Below are 20,102 nucleotides of genomic sequence, written 5' to 3'. Positions count from 1 at the left end.
CTAACTCACTCGATAATAATATTGTAAAAACTTATGTTAATATTCGAATCTATGATAATTTATCTTGGAACAAACAAATTTTCCTATTAAATTATCTTTCTATTAGTTTACTTTTCTTTCTTGACAGGCAAAAAGCTTTTGAGAACGTATAATTAAAAATATTTAAATAAAAAAATTGCAAGTGATTCTTCATTCAAGGATTAATAGAAATGGTTCAAAATGGGAATTTTGGATCACACAACTTAACTTAACTAAGGTTTCATTTGGCTGTTTGTTAATCTTCTTATATATCTTTTAGGTTAAATGTTCAAATTGGGATTAAATATTTGGATGCTTTTTTAATTAAGGATAAAATGTTTCAATTATAACAACCAATGGTCAAATGTCACAAAAAATCATGTTAAAAATATAATTGTTATATGTTATGCTGAAAATTTAATTATTATATGTCATATTAAAAAATATAATTGCTATACGTTATATTAAAAATTTAATTGTTATGTCTATATTCAAAATTTAGTTGTTACATGCAATGTTAAAAATAAAATAAAATTTATAAGAGGGAGGAAAATTACTTTTTTATTACCTAATTCAAAATTGTATTAAAAAATAAAATGTCTCAAAATAATAGAATTAAAAAAAATTATGTTCAATGAAAAATGGAAATAGGAAGCCTGTTCATAGATAATGAAATCAAAAAACCCTGTTCAAAATAATGAAACCACGAAAAGCCTTGTTCAATTTTATAATGAAACATAAAGGGATTATTTATAGAGATAGTCCATTTTAAACCTATTTGTAACGTAAGTAAATTAAATAATAAAGTATTTTAATCATAAACTTCCTTAGACTGCAAGTAAAATAAATGTCATAAAAATAAGATTTATTTATTGTGCAAGTAAAACAATCAATAAGTAAAGAAAACTTAAATATAAAAAATATTCTAAATGCCTTAGAATACTTTACTTAACTATTACTTTTCTTTGCGCCTATCAGACCCCTTTCATGCAGGTTGTCTTGTATGTGTTTGTTTGTGCGATGGTTTATATCTTAGGTTAATTCTCTTTTATTTATGTAAAAAAAATATAATATGTATTACATATAAAAATAAATTTATTAAATTCTGTTATTCAAAGAAATACAAATTTTAAATTTTTTTAATTGTATAAAAAGAAAAGTTTTATCATTTACTTTAGGAAGTAGTGAAAAAATAAAAGTAATATAATTTAGGGTAAAATACCTCAAGTTTTTAAGTTTTAATCACAATTTCATGCAAGTCTATTAGTATTTGAAAAGGACAAATCGTCTCAAACATGTAAATGATGTTACAAGAAAATATGAAATATCTAAAATACCTTTTTTCTTTCTCCTTTCACTATTTTTCTTTCTTTTAGGTTGGTAGACTACGCTCCCTTACTTTGGTCGACCATCCTATGACTAGATCTGGTCGTGGAATGCCATATTTGACCGGATCTTCTTAGGGGAAGTGTGATTTGGCGCACCCCCATAAATCGCTCTCCTTAACCTCGATACTTTCCTAAGGGAGAGGAAGTGTGATTTGAGGCACACTCCCCTTTAATTAGTGTTTTCCATGAGGAGATTTAGTTGGATCTAGCATTCTATGATTAGATTCGATCATGGGGTGGTTAGTCAGTGAGAGGTAGAGAAAAACGATTTTTTTTTTAACTGGAGAGAACAAAATTTTAAAAAGAAAAAATTATAATTTATATAGTGTGGTAATTTTTAAAATTAGTGAAAAGTAAAATTATTATTACATCATAAAAAATATTAACAGTAGTGACTGAACTGATGTATATTACGAAATATATATTTTTGACCAACTATCTATTTCAAATATTAATAAACTTATATAAAATTGTAATCAAAACTTAAAAAATCATGATATTATACCTTATCATTTAAGAAATTAACCCAAACCAAAATTTGGGCCCAAAATAGAAGATCTAGAGATTACTGTTGAAACTTGGGATGAGCCTTTTGCTTAGAGCCCCAAGTTCTAACCAAACCAACCAAGAAATAACTCAATCCCCATTGCCAAACACAACTTTCCCTCTACAACAATCCCGCGCTTATTCGAAGGGAAGGACTACAAAACACCCCCGAATCTCCTTGTTTTTCAGAGTCCAGTTTTGGAGAGTACGGTAGCCTCAATGTCGGATCCAATTATCCTATCCGATGAAGACGACTCAAACACCCCGCTCCCGTCCATCTCCAAGAGGCCTAGATCCGAACCGTACCATCCATTCCCTCCAATTCTGGTCCTCGACGATGAACCTACCCCGCAAAAACCCTCGTTGGGCCCCGCCATCGTCTCCGTTTCCACTCCTTCCTTCGTGGCCGAGACTCCGACCTCCGAGCCTTCGATCGTCAGGTGCTCCGATGCCAGCCCTTCGGTTAGGGTTTCGGATCCTCAACTGGAAGGTAACAAGCTCTATGGTCCGTTCCCTTCCCTTTTAGAAATGTGGTTTAATGTTAGGGTTGTTTTTTTTCAGGACTTCTTCATCTATTTTCATTTTCATTTTAAATGAAAATTATTCAATTTTGGTTATCAGATAGTTTTTGTGTGTGTGTGTGTGTGTGGTAAATTTGGTTTATTTTGAGTGATAATCTGATAAAAATGCAAAAGCAAATGGTAAAAGGAAAAGCATGTTTGATTAAAAATGAGCAAATAGCTAAAATATAACCTGCATGCATTTGAGCAGATAAATATTTTTTTCAGGACTTCATCATTTATTTCATTTTCATTTTAAATGAAAATTGTTCAATTTTGGTTATCAGATAGTTTTTGTGTGTGTGTGTGTGTGGTAAATTTGGTTTATTTTGAGTGATAATCTGATAAAAATGCAAAAGCAAATGGTAAAAGGAAAACTATGTTTGATTAAAAATGAGTAAATAGCTAAAATATAACCTGCATGCATTTGAACATGTAAATAATTTTTTGAAGAAATTATATTATTTATCTAGAAAAGCGGATTACCATAAAAATTCTCCCCAAATTCCAGTCAAAATGTTCAACAAAATAAAACCATAAAACCACCCAAATTCTTCAACCAACAGCTGCCTAGTTACTACTTTTTGAGAGTTTACAAAACCCAGTACATGTGAGGAGGCAAATGTTGTTGGCTTCATCCCATTTCCGCACCCATCAGCTTATTGATTCCTATGAAAGTAAAATAATGTATTTCGTTAAGAAATATTAAATATTTAATCATTCAAAAATGTTACATGTATCCAGACGTTTTTTTTATTATTACTTTTTCCTTCTAGAAGCAAAAAGCAAGTAGCAAAGTTACAACCAAATGGAACTAAAACTTCGAATTATGAAAAATTTAATTTCCGCTGCCTACTATTGCGGTTAAAAGAGGTCATTCTATTAGCAGTTTGTGGATAAATTACTTTTTGGTTTAGTGCTTTTATGTTCCTTTTTTAGTTCTCTTTTTGTTTTTCTTATTGGTTTTGCTATCTGAAGCCATTTCAGAGTTATTGGTAATTTATTCCCTTTTTTCTGTCTTTGTTTTTGTTCAAAGTTTTCTGGTTTGTTAAAAATAAAGTCTAACGGGTCGCCATTGTTTATCCTTTTGCTTAACTATTAACTTTCTGGGTTTGTTTCCTTACCTAACAGGAATAAGCAGATTGATATGTTTGGAATCAGATAATGAGTCAGAAAGCTGTTCTAGAAGGGACAATGAACAGGATAATGGATCAAAGGGTTTTAGCATTGATGAGTCTAAGGAGTTAGAATGGCGTTCTAGATTTGTTGATTATGAATCTCATCTAGGTTTGTTGATGTTGTATCTTCATCTGTTTTATGTGTTATTGTCTGATTTTTGAAACCTTGCTATGATTTTGAAAAATGCAAGAGGAAGCATATCCAGCAGTTTGGAATCTGTTTTCTATTATATCAATTGAAGTTACAGGAAGTATGTTTATCAGGGAGTCCTAATCTATTCAAAATGTGCGAGGAAGACAGTGCTCCTCAGCCAATTTACACACAAGACAATGCTGATCCGCTACTTCCTCCTTGGGTATGATTATAGAATGGTGCATTATTCAGCTTCTGAGATAGGTTGCCATCTTGTTGTTTCCTAATTGTCAAACCATAGCCAAAAGGAATATAGAAATTAGGTTAAACATGTATTTGAATTGCTAAGTAAATGTACTGATAGATGTTTTAAACACTTAATAAAGTTGAACATATATCTTCTTAAAAATGAAAAAATCACATCAGAAATACATGTAGACACTTACAACACCTTAACCATTATAAAATATACTATTTTTATTTTCTAGGATGAAAGTGATATAGCTTCTTTTTCTTTTCTTAATTGATCAGTTGGACTTTGTGTTAAACCCTGTGACTCCTTTGAGCAAATTCGGTTGGACTTAGAGTCAGCTGCAATTATCAATATTCGCTTTTTGTTCAGATTTTTGGAGCAGTGAATGATGTGATGTAGTGACCCTGCTAGAAACTTGGAACGTTGATGTTCTATTTTATTGTGGGGGGTAGGAGGGACCAATGGTGAATTAGGGTCTTTCTCTTTTGTGAGAATATTGGGAAGCTGGTGCTCTGCCCAAAGTTACTTATTTCAAGGTAGTTCATGTCAACATATCTTAGCAAGAACTTAGTGAAAATGAGAATGAAAACAGTTTGTTTTTCTTGTATGAGCAGCATGGTTAAATTGTTGATCATCTTTATTTTGTTTCTTGATTTCATGTCGAGAAGAGATTATGAACCTCCCTCTCTCATGCATACTTGCTTAAAGACAGACCTAACTTTGAAGATACTTGCTCATCTATTAAACTTTATAGGTTTATCAAGATTTTGCAAAGCTTGAGAGAAATGTTTAGTTTGAGGTACTGCCAACTGCTGTACTAAATAGATAGTTTGATGACATTGGATTAGGTAAGTGATGATCAAGACAAAGAAAACTTTAGCATGGAGCAGATGGGTAATGCACTAAAGCAGAAAAGAAAAACTAAAGCGAATTGTGATCAGAAAAGTAGTACAGATGGAGAAACGGTAAAAAGGAAGATGACAAAGGAGGAACGAATTCATATGTTGGAAGAGAAGAAGCTAAAGAAAGAGGCTAGTGGTTTTTCGATGTTCTACATATTTTTGTTAGCTTTTTATTAATTTTTGTGGTTGCATAAGAGACTGATTAAAACCTATCATGCAGCAAGAGAAGTTGCAAAAAGCAGCTCTGAAAGCTGAAGCTGCAGAGTTCAAAAAATTGCAGAAAGAAAGGCAGAAATGGGAAAAAGGAAAGTTTGCACTAAAATCTATTGTAGCTGAAATTGACACTAAGGTGGTTGAACTGGGGTCAATAGGAGGTGAGGGCATTCTTGATGTCCTTGGATTATTCATGCTAATATTTTACTTATGCATTTACTCTTCTGATCTGGCTATATGCTGAGAAGTTCTCTAGCTTTGCTATGTAGGACATTTGCTTTCAAGGTTTGCCGAAAAAGGCCTTACTTATCGTATAACATCAAATCCAATTGAAAAATCAATTGTATGGACCATGACAGTTCCTGAACATATTTCACAGGTAATAGTTTGGATGAAGTTCTGCAAATTCTTGATAATCTGAACAATCTTTCATGTTGTACTTTACACTCATATGTATGCCTTAAATACCCTTCATCCAAATCTCTGGCTATGATGCAACTTTGGAATTTTATGCTAGTGGCTCAGATTAAGTGAATTTTATAATTCTATATGCTTAGGTTTTGATTCATCTTCACCCTGGTGGGTTAGAGTTGATGCTTTATGTTATGCAGAACATATTATATTGTATTAATTATTAACCATCCATGGCCTCAGAGTCATGTTGAGCTTTTAAATTAGCTCTGCTTCTTTTTCCTCATTTATTTACTTCAAAGTTTTGGTTAATATTTTAATATGGTGATGGTTACTGTTTAGTAGCATGAGACAATTGTTTTTGTGTAGCGTAGATCATCTAGCCACGCCATCTAGGCTCACCTTTTATAACTTTAGACAGGTTAAATCTTCTCTAAACCTTTTCTGGCTGACTTGGACCCACAAAATGTGTCTCAATAGTTGGTTAGTTTTAGTTCTTCTAAGGTGCAAAAACATGCTTTAGATGATGCTTCAGTGTATGAAAGTTACATTGCTATTTATGTGACTGATAACTTCAGGCAAAAATAGTTCCTTGACAACTGACTTTCTAAATAGATTGAATTGTCAATTTGGAAGTTCTGCTCTTTACACCTTTCAATTGGATGCCGGAGCATTCCAGAACTTATATAAATGAGTTGTCTTGATATGTTCTTTTATTTTTACTGTTTTACTTTAGTAATTATTATTTTTATATTATTAAGTGGCCATGTGCTTTGCATGTTGATATTTTAATCAGTTTGAATGGCTAGGATTAGATTGGGTTTATGTGAATCCAAGAGCTGGGTTTGAAAGCTGCTGTAACCTTATTATAAGTAGTCTTTTAGGCGCATTAGGGAGCCATATTATATTGGAATATTTCTGTTAGAGGTTCTAGAGCACTAAACCCTAGCTATCTTGTTCCTATGTCAATTTTACATTCTGATAAAAAAAAAAAAACAAAACAGTGAAAGCAAATCAGACAGAGGCTAAAGTTGAGGTACAGTCAAAGTAGGAACAAGATAACTAGGGTTTAGGGTTGTAGAACCTCTAACAGAAAATATTCCAATATAATATGGCTGCCTAATGTGTCTAAAAGACCATTTATGCCAGGGTTGCAGCAGCTTTTAATCCCCACTCTTAGATACACATAAACCCAATATAAGATTAGCCATTCAAAATCATTAAAAGTTCACATGCTAATCATTTGACCACTTAATAAAATAAAAACATAATTACTAAAGTAAAACTGTGAACATAGAAGAACATATAAAGACAAGTAATTTAAATAAGTTCTGGAATGCTTCTGCATCATTTGCACATAACTTTGCTTGCTGTTTCTTGACATGGATTATCTGCTTTTCTTTTTGCAGCTTTCTCCTGAAGGACTAGAGATTCAATATGTATTAATTGTATTTGAGGCTGCAGAGTTTTGTGATCTAGTAACTAATGACACACTTCTGGATCATGTTTCTAGAGTCCGAAGCAAATACCCATCTTATACAGTTTGCTATCTGACAAATAGATTAAGGGCATATGTTAATAAAAGGTGAGGGTTGCTGAACCTTACCTTCATATAGATGTTCAACCCTTTTTTGTTTTAGATGATTCTATAATTCCTCTCTCTTGTATGTTTGACTATGTGTTCATGCCTTTTGCTAGAAGGCTATTGTATTGCGTTGTGGTTCTTGTTATTAGCCATTTCCCATTTGCATTATTTTGTCTTTCCTTTTTCCCCCTTCCCCTACTGTGACAATATTACTTGCAAAGTTGCACCATTTCTTTGAAGGAAGGTAGCATTTTCTTTTGCTTTAAAGATGAGGTTATGAATAAATTGCATGATATCAGTTATGCTCTCTTGATAAATATTTTTGTTGGTAGAGAAAAACATGTTAAAATTCTAGATTGGGTGAAACCATATGGACCTAGGAAATATTCATAAACTTTATAGAAAATTATATATCTAAATACTCCTATAATTTTTTTATTAAATGTATATGCAGTTATCCTTGTGAGCTTCCATTTCATTATTTATATCATATAATCAAATAGTTTTGTCAATTTATACAGACAGTCATAGGGATGTAGTACTTCCATATATGTTTCAGCATTTTTGTGTTATCTTTTACTGTTTATAATCCATAAAGAAGTGATTCATGGTTATCCTTGTGAGCTTCCATTCCATTATTTATATCATATAATCAAATAGTTTTGTCATCTATATACCAGTAATCACAGGGATGCAGTACTTCCATATATTTTTCAGCATTTTTGTGTTATCTTTTGCTGCTTATAATTGATAATGAAGTGATGTACTGTTGTTTGTTGGCTTACTTCATGATGGTGTGATATTGTGATGAAATTGAATATGGATCTTGGCAATGTTTTAGGGAAAATGAACAATACAAGAGCCCTGCAAATGACAGTGGTTGGAGTCGTCCACCAATTGAGGAGGTTAAACTATTAACTACATAGGCACTGAATTATAATTAATAATCTTGTTTTAGCCGTTGTTTTTTTAGAAAACATATTTTCATCTCATTCGTGTCTGAAAATTTGTTTTATAGGTGCTGGCAAAGCTGACCGCTTATTATGCTGGAATACACTCTAGGCAATGTGCAGATGAAGCTGAACTGGCTGAACACATTGTTGGTTTGACATGCAGTCTAGCCTCTTGCCGATTTAGGTACCAGTCAATATTTTTCAATAAATTTCAATGTAAATAATTCAAGTTCAGTTGTAGCATAGAGACCATATTGTCTTGTGTTCACCTAATGGGGGTTTTGGTCTTGTTAAGTAGGTGATTTAACAAGTTTTATATGATCTGTTGCATGATTAATTTTGCCTTCAGCATGCTCTTATTACATAATGTGAATATAGTGAAGTACTTGCTGTTTGTGAAGTAATTCCCGAAGTCCGTAATATGTGCTGGTTGCCAGGTAATTGACACTTGCCATGCTTGGTGGTTAGCGTAAATTGTATTTATCAAGTAGTTGCACTAGTTCCTATCACTTTCAGTGGGTAACTTACACGTCTCGTTCAGAAAATAACTAAAATTTTGGTTTAGTAATACAGTATTTGTGATCCAATCCTTTATTTTTAATGCAGTATTTTTATAGGCATAGTTATCCATGTTGTAATGTACTGGTCTCTGTCATTTTCAAAGAAAACTGCTACATTTTGCCATCTTATACCTTCTCAATATTCATATCATTCTATCCTGAAGCATGTCTGATGCAATGTTCTTCACCGGTCAAATTGGCCATATAATTAGCTTATAACTTTTGTGCCCAAAATGCTTACAATTATTATTTCAGCAGTGGGATTTTTAATCCAACAACCAATAACTAAACATTGTGCGAGCACTTTTATAGGCATGGTATGAGTAGCCCACAGTCCAAACAGATTACAATGAGACCTGGTGCTTTATATCCTTTTATATACAGGAAGATACATAATGTGCTGATAAATTGCACCAATGAGACAATTATCTTGTTAGAAGGAAGGATAAAAATGGTTTTTACCTGTTCTTGTCATTTTATGGACTTTGAAGATCAAAATGAAAGTTCTCTAGATTAATTGACATTTAGGAGTAGTATCTTGAACATTTAAAATTTATGACTTATTAATGCTGTTGCCACTTGACTGATGGAAATTGAAGGCATCAGGGCGACAATGCTTTCCTTGAGCTTGCTGAATTAGTTTCCGTTATTCTGATTGCAATATCAAACTGAATATTACCCAAGTAATTGTCACTCGCCAGCATTATAGCTCCCCACTGGTTGACAGCTGACAAAGCTCCATATTTGGCTTTTTTTTTTTTTACTCCCTAGGTTGCTAAAATCTATTTGATTGATGTAATCTGCTATTGAGGAAAAAAGTGAGGCCCTTCTTCTATGTGCAGTAGTTTTATTATTGCAGAATAAGGACATAATTGGTATGGCGAGTTAAGGTTAATCTGGTTTATAACTTTTCCATTGCAACAAAACTTTACTTATGTCCTCACTTTTGGTTGCTTTTTACAATATCCAATGATTAACATTTTACGCACTCAGAATGATGAGAATGTTTGGAGACATGCCGATTACTCAGAGGGTTATGTTTCCTTGCTAGCATCTCATGTGGCAGCTGTTTTGTTGTAAATTTGAGTTCATGTTGGAAACCAAAAGAAGAATTCCTCGCTCTTCTTAGATGGTTGGAAGAGTTTTAAATATTATTCTAAGTAAAATTTTATTAATTAATAATTACATTTCTCATAGACTATAATTTTTCAGAATTACATCTACGTTATCTGTTTGCAGTTAAGATAAATTCAGTGGCCTCTTTGGTAAAATTGGCAAGCTTTATATTTATTTATTTATTTTAAATGTCCTAGTTGGTTCAAATATTATCGATACCTTCACTCAGCAATCTTCTGAATCTACTTTATTCCTTTATTTATATTTTTTGCAGAAAGAAGTTAACGCGACTCTGTGTAAGTGCTAATGGATCCATTATTCCTAAGGACTGTATCGACAAGAATATAATAAATGGGAACTTGTGGTGAGTAAAATCTCAAACACTTGTGTGCTTGATTTGTTTCTATTTTCTTCCTTAGCTGCCCATCTTGAAGAAAAGAAAAATTGGTTTAATAGAGTAATGTAACATTTTTACAGCTTAAATGGAGGGGATAAATTTTAGAACTTTGGTTTTTACCAATTAGGTTTTTATCTTGTTTACATTCTGATGTGATGCTTTATTTGTTCAGAAATGAAATACTATGAATTTATTCTCGTTTGTTATTTAGTTTAGAAAACATCAGATAATCACTGGGTTGTTTAATGAACAAAGTGTTTAAATTAAATTATTGGTACTGATGGCATAACAAAATATGTTTCTTCATAGTACAATATTTTCTGCAATTGTAATCTGCATTTAATGCAACTACTTTTTTCTGTAGGGGCATTGCGTACTATTGCTGATTTTACTTTTCACATCCAGGTTAAAAGCTTTGCTAGCCATCCCAAAGGTCCAGCCACGATTTGCTCTTGCCATATGGAGAAAGTACCCTACCATGAAATCTCTTTTGCGTGTTTACATGGACCCTACAAAATCAGTAAGTCCAAGCAAAATCGACATCTTTATATTTGCCATTGTTGCTGATATATAAAGCTTTCCCCTTTTAGGCTAACATTTTCATCATTCAGTTTGTAGCAGGTTTAGTTCTTGCAAGATAAACTGCTCTACTGTTCTTTAAGAGGTCAACTGTAGTATGGCTTAAAAAAAATTCGGTGTTAATCTCTCTGGCTTTCATAATACTCAGTTTGCGTTTGCACTTTTGATTGCATTTTATGGTTTCAATGGCGTAAGATTTGCTATATGGAAAATTTTAGAGCAAGCCATCTCAAGGGCATAATTAATATGTAGGACAATTAATGCTTTAACTTGCACTCTTTTCTACCACCGAGTGGAAGGGAAGAGGAGGGTGGAAGGGGAAACTGTAAACTGAAATAAACTTATATTTGACTGGTAGGAAGGGTGGATATGAGGGATTTGGCAGATTTAGTTTTTTTTTTTTTTCCCCAAAACCATGCTATGAAGAATATATTTATCATGGGAAAGAATTGTGAGGATTGGCTTTGAAGGGTTTAACTCCCCTCCATTGCTTTCCAAGACACTCATCGTTGCCATTAGCATGTGCAGGTTTAAAAATAAATGATTAGGGTCCTACAAATTTGAATGGTAATGATGAGTGAATTAGAAAGTATTGGACAAAGGAAACCCTTGTGTGAAATGTCAATGGAATTGGAAATGTATTAAATTTTATTTACAAAAAAGAATGTTACTAATTTCAACCTTTCAGTTCAACTTGTTGCCTTCGTTGTTGTATCTTCAACCAAATGAAAGGACGGAAGACAAGTTCTCTTTCCTCACCTTATATCCTTTCTCTTCATTTACTTTCTTCCTACCAAGTGGAGTATAACATTTGTTAACTCCAATGTCAGGACAATTAGTCAAGTTAAGACTTGTTTTGCTATTGTATTGTAATAACAGGTGCATGAAAAGGAATTTTTGCTCAAGGACTTGGTGATAGAAGGGTTGCTTGGTAAAGACAAAAGATTGGGCGAGGTTTGTTCGAGGAGAGTGTATAGAATACTTATGGCTCAGAGTGGAAGCATCAAAACTGATGATATTGAGGATGGTGCTGATTTCTTCATACATTAATTATAGTAAACTTCTCAGTCTATTTTTAGTTATGGGCAACAATAAATATTTTAGTATCATTTTCTTATATTGTTATGCGTCGTTCTAATTTCTTGCCTCCTCTTTCCTTACTTTTAGTTTTTCGTTTGGGTGGGGGATGAGGAGAGAGGGCTGCCATAGCAAACAAAGTGAGAGTGGCACTGACCCCTGGTTGGCGAGAAATATGCAGGTTATGCTTTAAATTTAGGGCTGGCAGTACATGTTAATGGGTCGTAATCTTGTTGTATGAAGGTAAAGGTGTGGATGTAAAAGATAAATAGGTTGAGATGAAAACAAAGTGATTAATTAATCATGTCAAAAGTTCTTGACATGATTATAACACGTTTATTATTAGAATTATATTATTTAATGTAGATATGATAAAATTAATTTATTTAAGTATAAATAATAAATTATATTTGAACATTTAATTCATTGATTGGCGTATAATTTTTTTATTTTAAAAACTAAGATTGAAATCTCTTTCTTTTAAGTTTAAATTAATAATTTAATAATAAATTTAAATAAATTAGATATTTTGAGTAATGTCAGATAATAGATTAATATAACTAATTAAACATATAAATATGTTATATATAAATTAGACTCATTAATTTGTATAAAATATACATGTATTTTGTCATTAATGAATTAGCATGATTATGACACGAATACTTATACAAAATTTAAATTCCTTTAATTTTGTATCGCATTAGTATTGTGTTAACTGTTAATGGATGGTGTTCAAAAATTCCCCGTTTAGCCACTGAAATAAAAAAGGTAAGTGGCAATTATTACATGGTATATTCGACTGGGAGTTTTGGACTTTGTTGGCTCCGCCGCCCACGGCTTAGGATTGGTTGTGGTGGGGGTGTTCCACTGATCTAATCCCACCAACTCAAATTGTTGAGTCCTTATAGTCCCCACCACTGCCTCAAGTTGTATCCTAGAAGTAACTGGTGGCATATCTCATCTCACTTTTTGTTGAACAGTTCTTGCCACCATCTCCAATCACATTTTCTCTCCTAATCCCCTAACTATAAGCATATAAAAAGTAGTTTCAGAAGTTGTTTTGTTCAAATTTCATGTTTCATGCCTAATTCGTATCCAAATGCTAGAATCATGTCACAATATTATTATTTTTTTAAAAAAAATTAATTTAATGAGGCTTGCAGCATTTTTATTTATAGATTCTTTAAGATCTCTTATATGCTTGATGTGAAATTAAAATATTTTATTTATTTCTTTTAAAATGTCTTGTTACTGTTAGTCATTATTTTCTTTTTTTTTAAGTATTTGATATAAATTGAGTCTAAATTATATCTATTTTGTTATCATATCAAAACATCCTACTTACTTTTTTTAAAAAAGTTTCGTTGTATTTAGAGAAAGATGAATAATAACTATTTAAATTATAATGTGAAAATAACATTTCATATTGATATAATTTGAATTTTCTACTCTAAGGTATATAAATTGGTAAAAAAGAAATTGATGTAAGATAAAATCTCATTGAGTTTTGAGTTACCATAAATTCATAAATTTGATATTTGTCATTTTAAAATTTAAACTTAATATCTACAAATTAAAAATTTTAAAATTTAATTGTTAGCTTAATTGGATGAGGTGGTGATATATATGTTTTTTAATCCAATCAACAACCCCATAACAAAATCACATACTGTGCAAGGAATCTGGATGATTCTATTGTTTGTGCCACACTAATGCCCATGCAGACCACACTAACGTGCACTACGGATGTTGTGCATGATATTTTACTAGTTCCTATAAAATGGAAGAGAGGGCCGCCTGGTGTTTTCCTCATAGATCTCCCGTCACTTCACCATGGAGAAGAGCAAATCATTTTCAGGGTACTCAGAGGTTCGGCGAGGTATCGAGGACCGGACCAAATCATACAGTTTCAATGGCCCTGTTTCCAGCAGCAAGGCGGATGTGTTAGCCACTTCTGGCAACCCGGAGCTCAAGAGAAGAAAGAGGGTGGCATCTTATAATATGTATAGTATGGAAGGTAAGCTTAAATCATCTCTGCGCAATAGCTTTAAGTGGATCAAGACCAAGTTCGTTGGTAACTTGCATGAGTTCTGAAATAGAACTAGAGATTTTTGCATGAACTTTTCAAGTTCAGCCTAAGCTAAGCTCTCATGCCACCGTGTTCTGCCTTCTCCTTATTGTAATATATACATATCAAAGGGTGGTTTAGTTGCTTATATTGAAGCTAACTCTCAGAGTGGTGTGCTTAGGTGTGCTGTAAAATTGTTGGAAGCAGGTGTTTTTTCTTCCTTTTGTTTGGGGAGGGAGGGGGCAAGCAATTTATAATTTTTTTGAAGGTTCATCAGAAAAACATCCGACCAAAGCTGATAGCCTTGCAACATCCCTTCATGGCAATTGACTTATGAGTAGTCAATAATCTTATTCATCACTTGATTCTGTAGATCAGGAAGGTGCACAAAGATTAAAATGATTAATCTTTGACTTGACAAAAGCATGCACAAGTCTTTCCAACAGTAATTTGCCAGGAGTATGCAAACTCTCCACTCAGGGATTAACTTTTTCTACTAGAACTAATAATAAAATTTGATCTTTTATAGTCATATGATTAAATACATATGATATCAGCTTCCCGTTATAGTGATCATGACAACTGTTTCTGTCCCGAACAAACTTCAGGTATATATACGACTAACAGACAAGATTGGAAGAACGTGTTTAAGTCCAAGAGAGTTCTTGGTGAAGAACTGCGAACAAAAAAAGAAAAGAAAGAAAGAATTGGTGATAGTCACACTGATGGGAATTCCCTTGTAGCAGCAGTTCAGCTTCACTTCAAAACAAATGTAAAACTCATCTTGGCATTCACTGTCAATCTATGCATTTGCATTCATCCTTTGTTTGATCTCAACCACATAGTTGTTTATTTTCAAGCTGAGATTCTTCAGTAATTTGTTTTGCAGAACTTGTTCTGTTTCAAGTTCGCATACCTTGCAATAGATCATAATTCTATATGTAATTTCTCATATCCTTACATCTCAATCCCTGAATTAAAATTCCTCTGCAATTTTTGTTTTACACCCACAAAATTAGCTTGTTCAACTCATGCATAGAAAAGCCTATATATGGTGCATTGTCATATTAGCAACTAGACAACTCAAAAACAATATACTAACATCAAATATTTCTTATTGGGTTTAAATAGATATAAATATTTCTAAATAAATGGTTTTATTTATGTATAACACAAATCCTGTAGGAAAAATTCAGGCATAAAGCTGAACAAGTTAGTAACTCATATTACATGGTAATTTGAGGTAAGTAGAAGATCATATCCCATCACCTACTCTTTATTCCACACCAAAGAGTTTTGATATCTTCTCTGGATCAAGTGTTCGGGAATCCAATGTAGAGATAGACCTGCGGTATTGAGGGTTGCCAAGTTTGTTGTTCATGATATCTGTTATAGAAGCTTGTAAAAGAGTGAAATTCTGAATGTTCTGAGTAGCATTAGGATGACCCTCAGTCCTCGGAGCTATTTGTGACTTGGAACGCAGAATAGGAGAAAGCGATCCACGTAGGCTCTCTTCATCCTTGATTGGCTTCACACTGGAAGAAGTGCTGCCTGCACTAGTCCATGTTTCATATACCTTTGGCTTCTCCTGGTAAAGTCAAAAGAAAAGACATTTTCATTCCACCATTTGAAGGAGTAGAACAAAAATGAAAGAGCAATTTTTTACCTCTCTGGAAGATTCAGTATCATCTTTCTTTGGTTCTCTCATTAGGTCCATTGTCTCATGACCTCCATGTTTCTTTCCAGAAGATTGCTTTGCTTTCCGAGCTATGCGCCTTCAATATGAACAAGTGACAATCAGTTAATATCCCTGTTCAGTGTCTAAGCATTCCAAGGAATTCAGCGCAGTGTATAATTCTCTTTTGCTTTTGAATCTACATATGGTCAAATAATTTTGGCATTGTTTCATCTTCTTTATTTCCATGGAACAAACAAAGGATTCAATGTCATATTAGGAAAGAAAAGAATTCCCAACAGGTAATGAGAAAAGAAATCCTCCCACTCCCACTCCCTCTTTCCTCCTTATTGGTTTCATTGAATGCATCAATCAGAAAGTAAAGCTAACTCTATTATCTAGTTAAAATTATAGGTATCACATAGATAGATAATACATAAAAGTGCACGGAGAACATTTTTCATAGTGCATGCATTTTTATTCTCTTTTCCTTTCTGGTTCAATTCTGTGGCATGTTCAGCAAGATATTGCATTAATTCTAAATTCTTCTTTCTACTACTCTGTCTCAGCCATCAAAGCAAAATTAAGCAGTAAGTCAATATCATAACATAGAACTTCTTAGTATGTTTAGAAAGGAAATTCTCATATTCAAAAACTAACATACTTCTTCCGATTTTTGGTTTTATATGGCTCATCCTCCTCTTTGTATATTACTGGTATACCTGAAAGGTCACATGCCAATGGACTTGTAGAGAAGAACTGCAAACAATAAGGATAACAGGAAGCAGCAGGTTAGGAAATTTTCAGCTGAAATTATCACAAGATAAACATATAGAGTTTTCAGAAACGCCATTTTTTGCAATTTTTTTTTTCTGATTTTTATCATTCATGTCCCAGCAATCGAAGTTACAATAGTACAATTTACAATTTGCCTTCCCCTGCCAACTTCTGCTTTTGAGTCTTCATTTAGCCTCGTGATCATTCAAAGTTTGAAATCTCATAGACTTCAGGAGCAGAAATTCCAAGCAAAATAAGCCTTAAACATTTAATAAATGATGCCAAATTAGCCGATGAATAGATAAAACTAACAGCTATTGCGTGAACCTAAGGCTGAAGGTTGTAGCAACTTAGCAAAAAGAGGAAGAAAGATGAAGAAAGCAGAAGAATAACCGACGGTATAGTAACACAGGTGTAATACCTAAGGCTGAAGTAGGTATAGGTGCTAAAGGAAGAGAAGAAAGAGACAAAGAAGAAGGCTGCCAAGAAGGAGAAGAATGCAGTGAAAATGAACTATGGAAGCTCAGCAACTAGCACTAGTAGAGAGCAACTTTTAATGATTGATTTTAAAACTTGACAACATATTCAAGGACAAAAAAAAGTACTGTGATCTCTCATCGTGAAGTCAATTAAGTCTGTTTAAAAGAATGAACAACAATAAATCCATTAAGAAATAATTGCCTCTACTTTTCTGTGACAACCATGCTGATACATCAGTTCAGAAAATGGCCCATGCCAAATTAAGTAATTGAGTTAGCACTCAGGGTGAAGAATTTGCAACCTTCAAGTTTGACAAAGTAAGTGAATATTTGAGGATAGCAAGAATTTTTGTTATTTTAATCTATCCACGCTTAACGCTTTTATATGATTAGCTGAGTTATAGCATGCATCAAGTTGTCCATCTAGCAAAAAAATTTTATTCTAAGCTGAAGCATGGAAAACTGTGCAGATTGTTACAGTTCACAATCCTCCTTTGGTTTCTAGGAGTTGTTTAGCTCAGCAGCAAAAACATTTAAGTGAACTCCGAAAGCCCTTTTCAGTACCAGAGAATTGTTCAGACAAAAAGACTGAGAAGCAGTCATACCAGATTATAAACAACTATGTAGAAAGTGCTGCTGTTTCAACTTACTTCACTTTGAAGAGCAGAAGCAGCAGTGCCACGATGTAATGGGTCCAGAGCAAGAAGCACTGTCAGGAGACCAAATGAAGTATCAGGGAAGTCTCCAAATGCTTCTTGATATCCAGGCTTGTAATGCTGTGGAGGCCGGAAGCTTGCTGGTAGCTTCATCTTTTTCCAATAGTCCTCTGAGGGTGAGCCACAAAGCTTAAAAATTCGATGAAGCTGCTCAACCTGAATGCACAAGAAGCTTAATAGACTGAATAACCTGTCAGCAATAAGATCATCACATTTGTACCCTAACCAGAAAAAGAACATGTAAGGACCAAGGAACCATTAAAAATGCATGACAGTTAATTTATAAATTCGGCTGTTGTTGCATCCCCTGTTCCTCTCATACAGCCATCTTTCTACATTTTCTAGCTTTTATTTCAGGTTTATAATGAGTACAGACGCAACAAAGAGAAATTAGATGTTACAACTTCGACATGCTATGACTAGAGGTGTCTATTAATCCATCATTGTTGTTATTCTGCTGTTTCTGTTTTCCATTTCAAATAATGCATTTGTGCAAAGTAGAACTAATGTCTATAACTATATAAGAATAAAAATTGATTTTTTCTTGGCTGTCCACATGCATTCATACTAATAATTTATTCCTTCATTGGTGTTTAAACTTTTAAACCAATCTCTAAATTCTAAAGCATAACTGGTGCATATGAAGGTTACCTCTGTCCTCCCAGGCATAATTGGCCTTCCAACAAACATCTCAGCTAACAGGCATCCTGCACTCCAGAGATCAATCCCAACACCATAGTCCGTAGAACCTAATAGTAGCTCTGGAGCTCTGTACCAAAGTGTTACAACCCGGCTAGTAAGGGGGCGTTTTGGTTTAGGAATAAAAGAATTGGCAAGGCCAAAATCTGCAATTTTTAGCACCCCATTCCTGTCGATCAACAGGTTGGAACCCTTAATGTCTCGGTGCAAGATTCCTCTTTCATGACAATGCTGGAGACCTGAAAGCAGCTGTTGCATATAACACTTGATCTGCATGGGAAACACAAAAATTATAACAACAAAATCCACCCACACACTTTGATAATTATATGTACTATCTAAAGACACTATTAATTTCCTAACAAGAAAGCCATATATAAGCAATTAATTAAATCCAATTGATGTATGCTTATAGATCATTTTTGACATATATCACTTCCCATTTTTTTCTTTGATCTTTTCTAACAATTTTTTCTGATTGGTTCAGTTACAGCCACTCCAACCTTATATGTAAATGAAAAATTTGTCAATGCTCAGTTCATCTGATGAAATTTGGAGCTTTTAAAAGCAGTTAGAGAGATTCCAACCTGGGGTTCAGTAAGCCTCTCGCCTGGACGGGAGATAACTTTGGTTAAGTCTGTATGCATGAAATCGAAAACCAGATAAAGACTGTACTGCATCCTTGAAGTGGCTAGCCCTTCAAGGCTGATTATATTCGGATGATTTAGCTTCTGCAGTATCATAATCTCTCTTGCCATAAATTTGACACTCTCAGGCTCTGAAGTGTTGAAACGGACCTTCTTCAGAGCAACAATCTTTCCGGTGTCCCTGTCTCGAGCTTTGTACACATTGCTATAGGTTCCTTGCCCCACCTGCAGAAGTGATTAGATAGCTGTCCATTTATAACACATCCAGTTTCATGAAGGTTGGCTGACCAGGTGGAGAAAGAATCCGACAAGAATACAGAATTCTAACAATTTAATCATCCCTATCCCGGAAAACATTAAATACATACCTTGGCAAGCTTATCATAGGAATCAGCACTCCTTGGAACCAAACCAGCCAAAACCTCTCTAGGAATATTATCAACCAGCCACTTAGGCCACCCATCAACAAGCTCATCACCTCCAATCTTGTTTGACACATCTCTTTGCGGAACATTTCCATTAGCACCATTATTCCTAGCCATCTCCCCTTCCCTAGTAACCGCCTTTTCGCCACCTCCATCAGCCCCATTAACCATACCAACATTTTTATCTTCCCCTTCATGTCTAACCAACATAACTCTATTACCACTTTTCCCTGACAATCTCCGCACTTCATTCCCTCTCCTAACGTAACCACGTTCTTGTTTCAGCTTCTCTAGTCCCTGAGGCGGTGAGTAGGTGGAAGTGTACTTGCCCTGAACGCACCCCATAACTGCTACAACGCCTCAGCTGCTCGTGGGGAAGCGGTGCTCCGGTAATTGCAAGGTGACATAGTAATGATGATTGATGAAAAAATGGAACATCGGTTTGATGAAGGGGTAATTGTTTATGGCATGAACAACAAGGAATGTGAAAGAAAGGGAAATGCTAAGCCGACCTTTAGGCAGCATTGTTTGGAATTATGGTAAAAATATAAGGAAAGGGTGTCCTTGTTTTAGGAGATAACTTCAATTCTCTACTCCATTTTCAACGTCATTGGACTGTGATAACAAGGAGTGTGATAGTTATTTTCAAATATTTGTTACATTAAAGGGGTCAACTAACTCTGGCGGGTGGAAGAAACAGCCAAGAATTCACAGACAAAATTTGACATTCTCTTTTCTAAATAA

At 33.9% G+C, this 20,102-nt stretch overlaps 3 protein-coding genes across 8 annotated transcripts; 2 read left to right on the top strand and 1 right to left on the bottom strand.

Annotated features, from left to right (window-relative positions):
- On the top strand, window positions 1,977-12,229 carry LOC18611715 (crossover junction endonuclease EME1B). 6 transcript variants are annotated; one of them, XM_018117233.1, is made up of 13 exons: window positions 2,035-2,457; window positions 3,644-3,799; window positions 3,955-4,046; window positions 4,925-5,107; window positions 5,199-5,352; window positions 5,461-5,570; window positions 7,012-7,187; window positions 8,029-8,092; window positions 8,206-8,324; window positions 10,091-10,180; window positions 10,619-10,733; window positions 11,672-11,847; window positions 11,960-12,229. In XM_018117233.1, exons 1-12 carry the CDS (start codon window positions 2,172-2,174, stop codon window positions 11,840-11,842), a joined length of 1,716 nt encoding a protein of 571 aa, XP_017972722.1. In that variant the 5' UTR covers window positions 2,035-2,171; the 3' UTR covers window positions 11,843-11,847; window positions 11,960-12,229. The 6 variants fall into 6 exon arrangements, with proteins under 6 accessions (XP_017973863.1, XP_017973080.1, XP_017974198.1 ...); XM_018118374.1 differs by lacking the exon at window positions 11,960-12,229 and having other exon boundaries at window positions 1,977-2,442; window positions 3,988-4,046; window positions 11,672-11,952; XM_018117591.1 differs by lacking the exon at window positions 11,960-12,229 and having other exon boundaries at window positions 1,977-2,442; window positions 11,672-11,952.
- Window positions 13,582-14,968, top strand: LOC18611714. Its single transcript, XM_018121000.1, has 2 exons — window positions 13,582-13,889; window positions 14,549-14,968. The coding sequence occupies exons 1-2, from the start codon at window positions 13,706-13,708 to the stop codon at window positions 14,815-14,817; spliced, it is 453 nt and encodes a 150-aa protein (XP_017976489.1). The 5' UTR covers window positions 13,582-13,705; the 3' UTR covers window positions 14,818-14,968.
- On the bottom strand, window positions 15,133-19,703 carry LOC18611713 (probable serine/threonine-protein kinase At1g54610). The gene is made up of 7 exons (XM_018116963.1): window positions 19,302-19,703; window positions 18,874-19,158; window positions 18,239-18,556; window positions 17,522-17,743; window positions 16,272-16,374; window positions 15,607-15,707; window positions 15,133-15,528 (listed from the first exon to the last, which is right to left on the bottom strand). Exons 1-7 carry the CDS (start codon window positions 19,701-19,703, stop codon window positions 15,217-15,219), a joined length of 1,743 nt encoding a protein of 580 aa, XP_017972452.1. The 3' UTR covers window positions 15,133-15,216.

Source organism: Theobroma cacao, chromosome 1, assembly GCF_000208745.1.
Source record: "Theobroma cacao cultivar B97-61/B2 chromosome 1, Criollo_cocoa_genome_V2, whole genome shotgun sequence".
Taxonomy (NCBI): Eukaryota; Viridiplantae; Streptophyta; class Magnoliopsida; order Malvales; family Malvaceae; genus Theobroma; species Theobroma cacao.
This window is presented reverse-complemented; position numbering and strand designations above follow the sequence as displayed.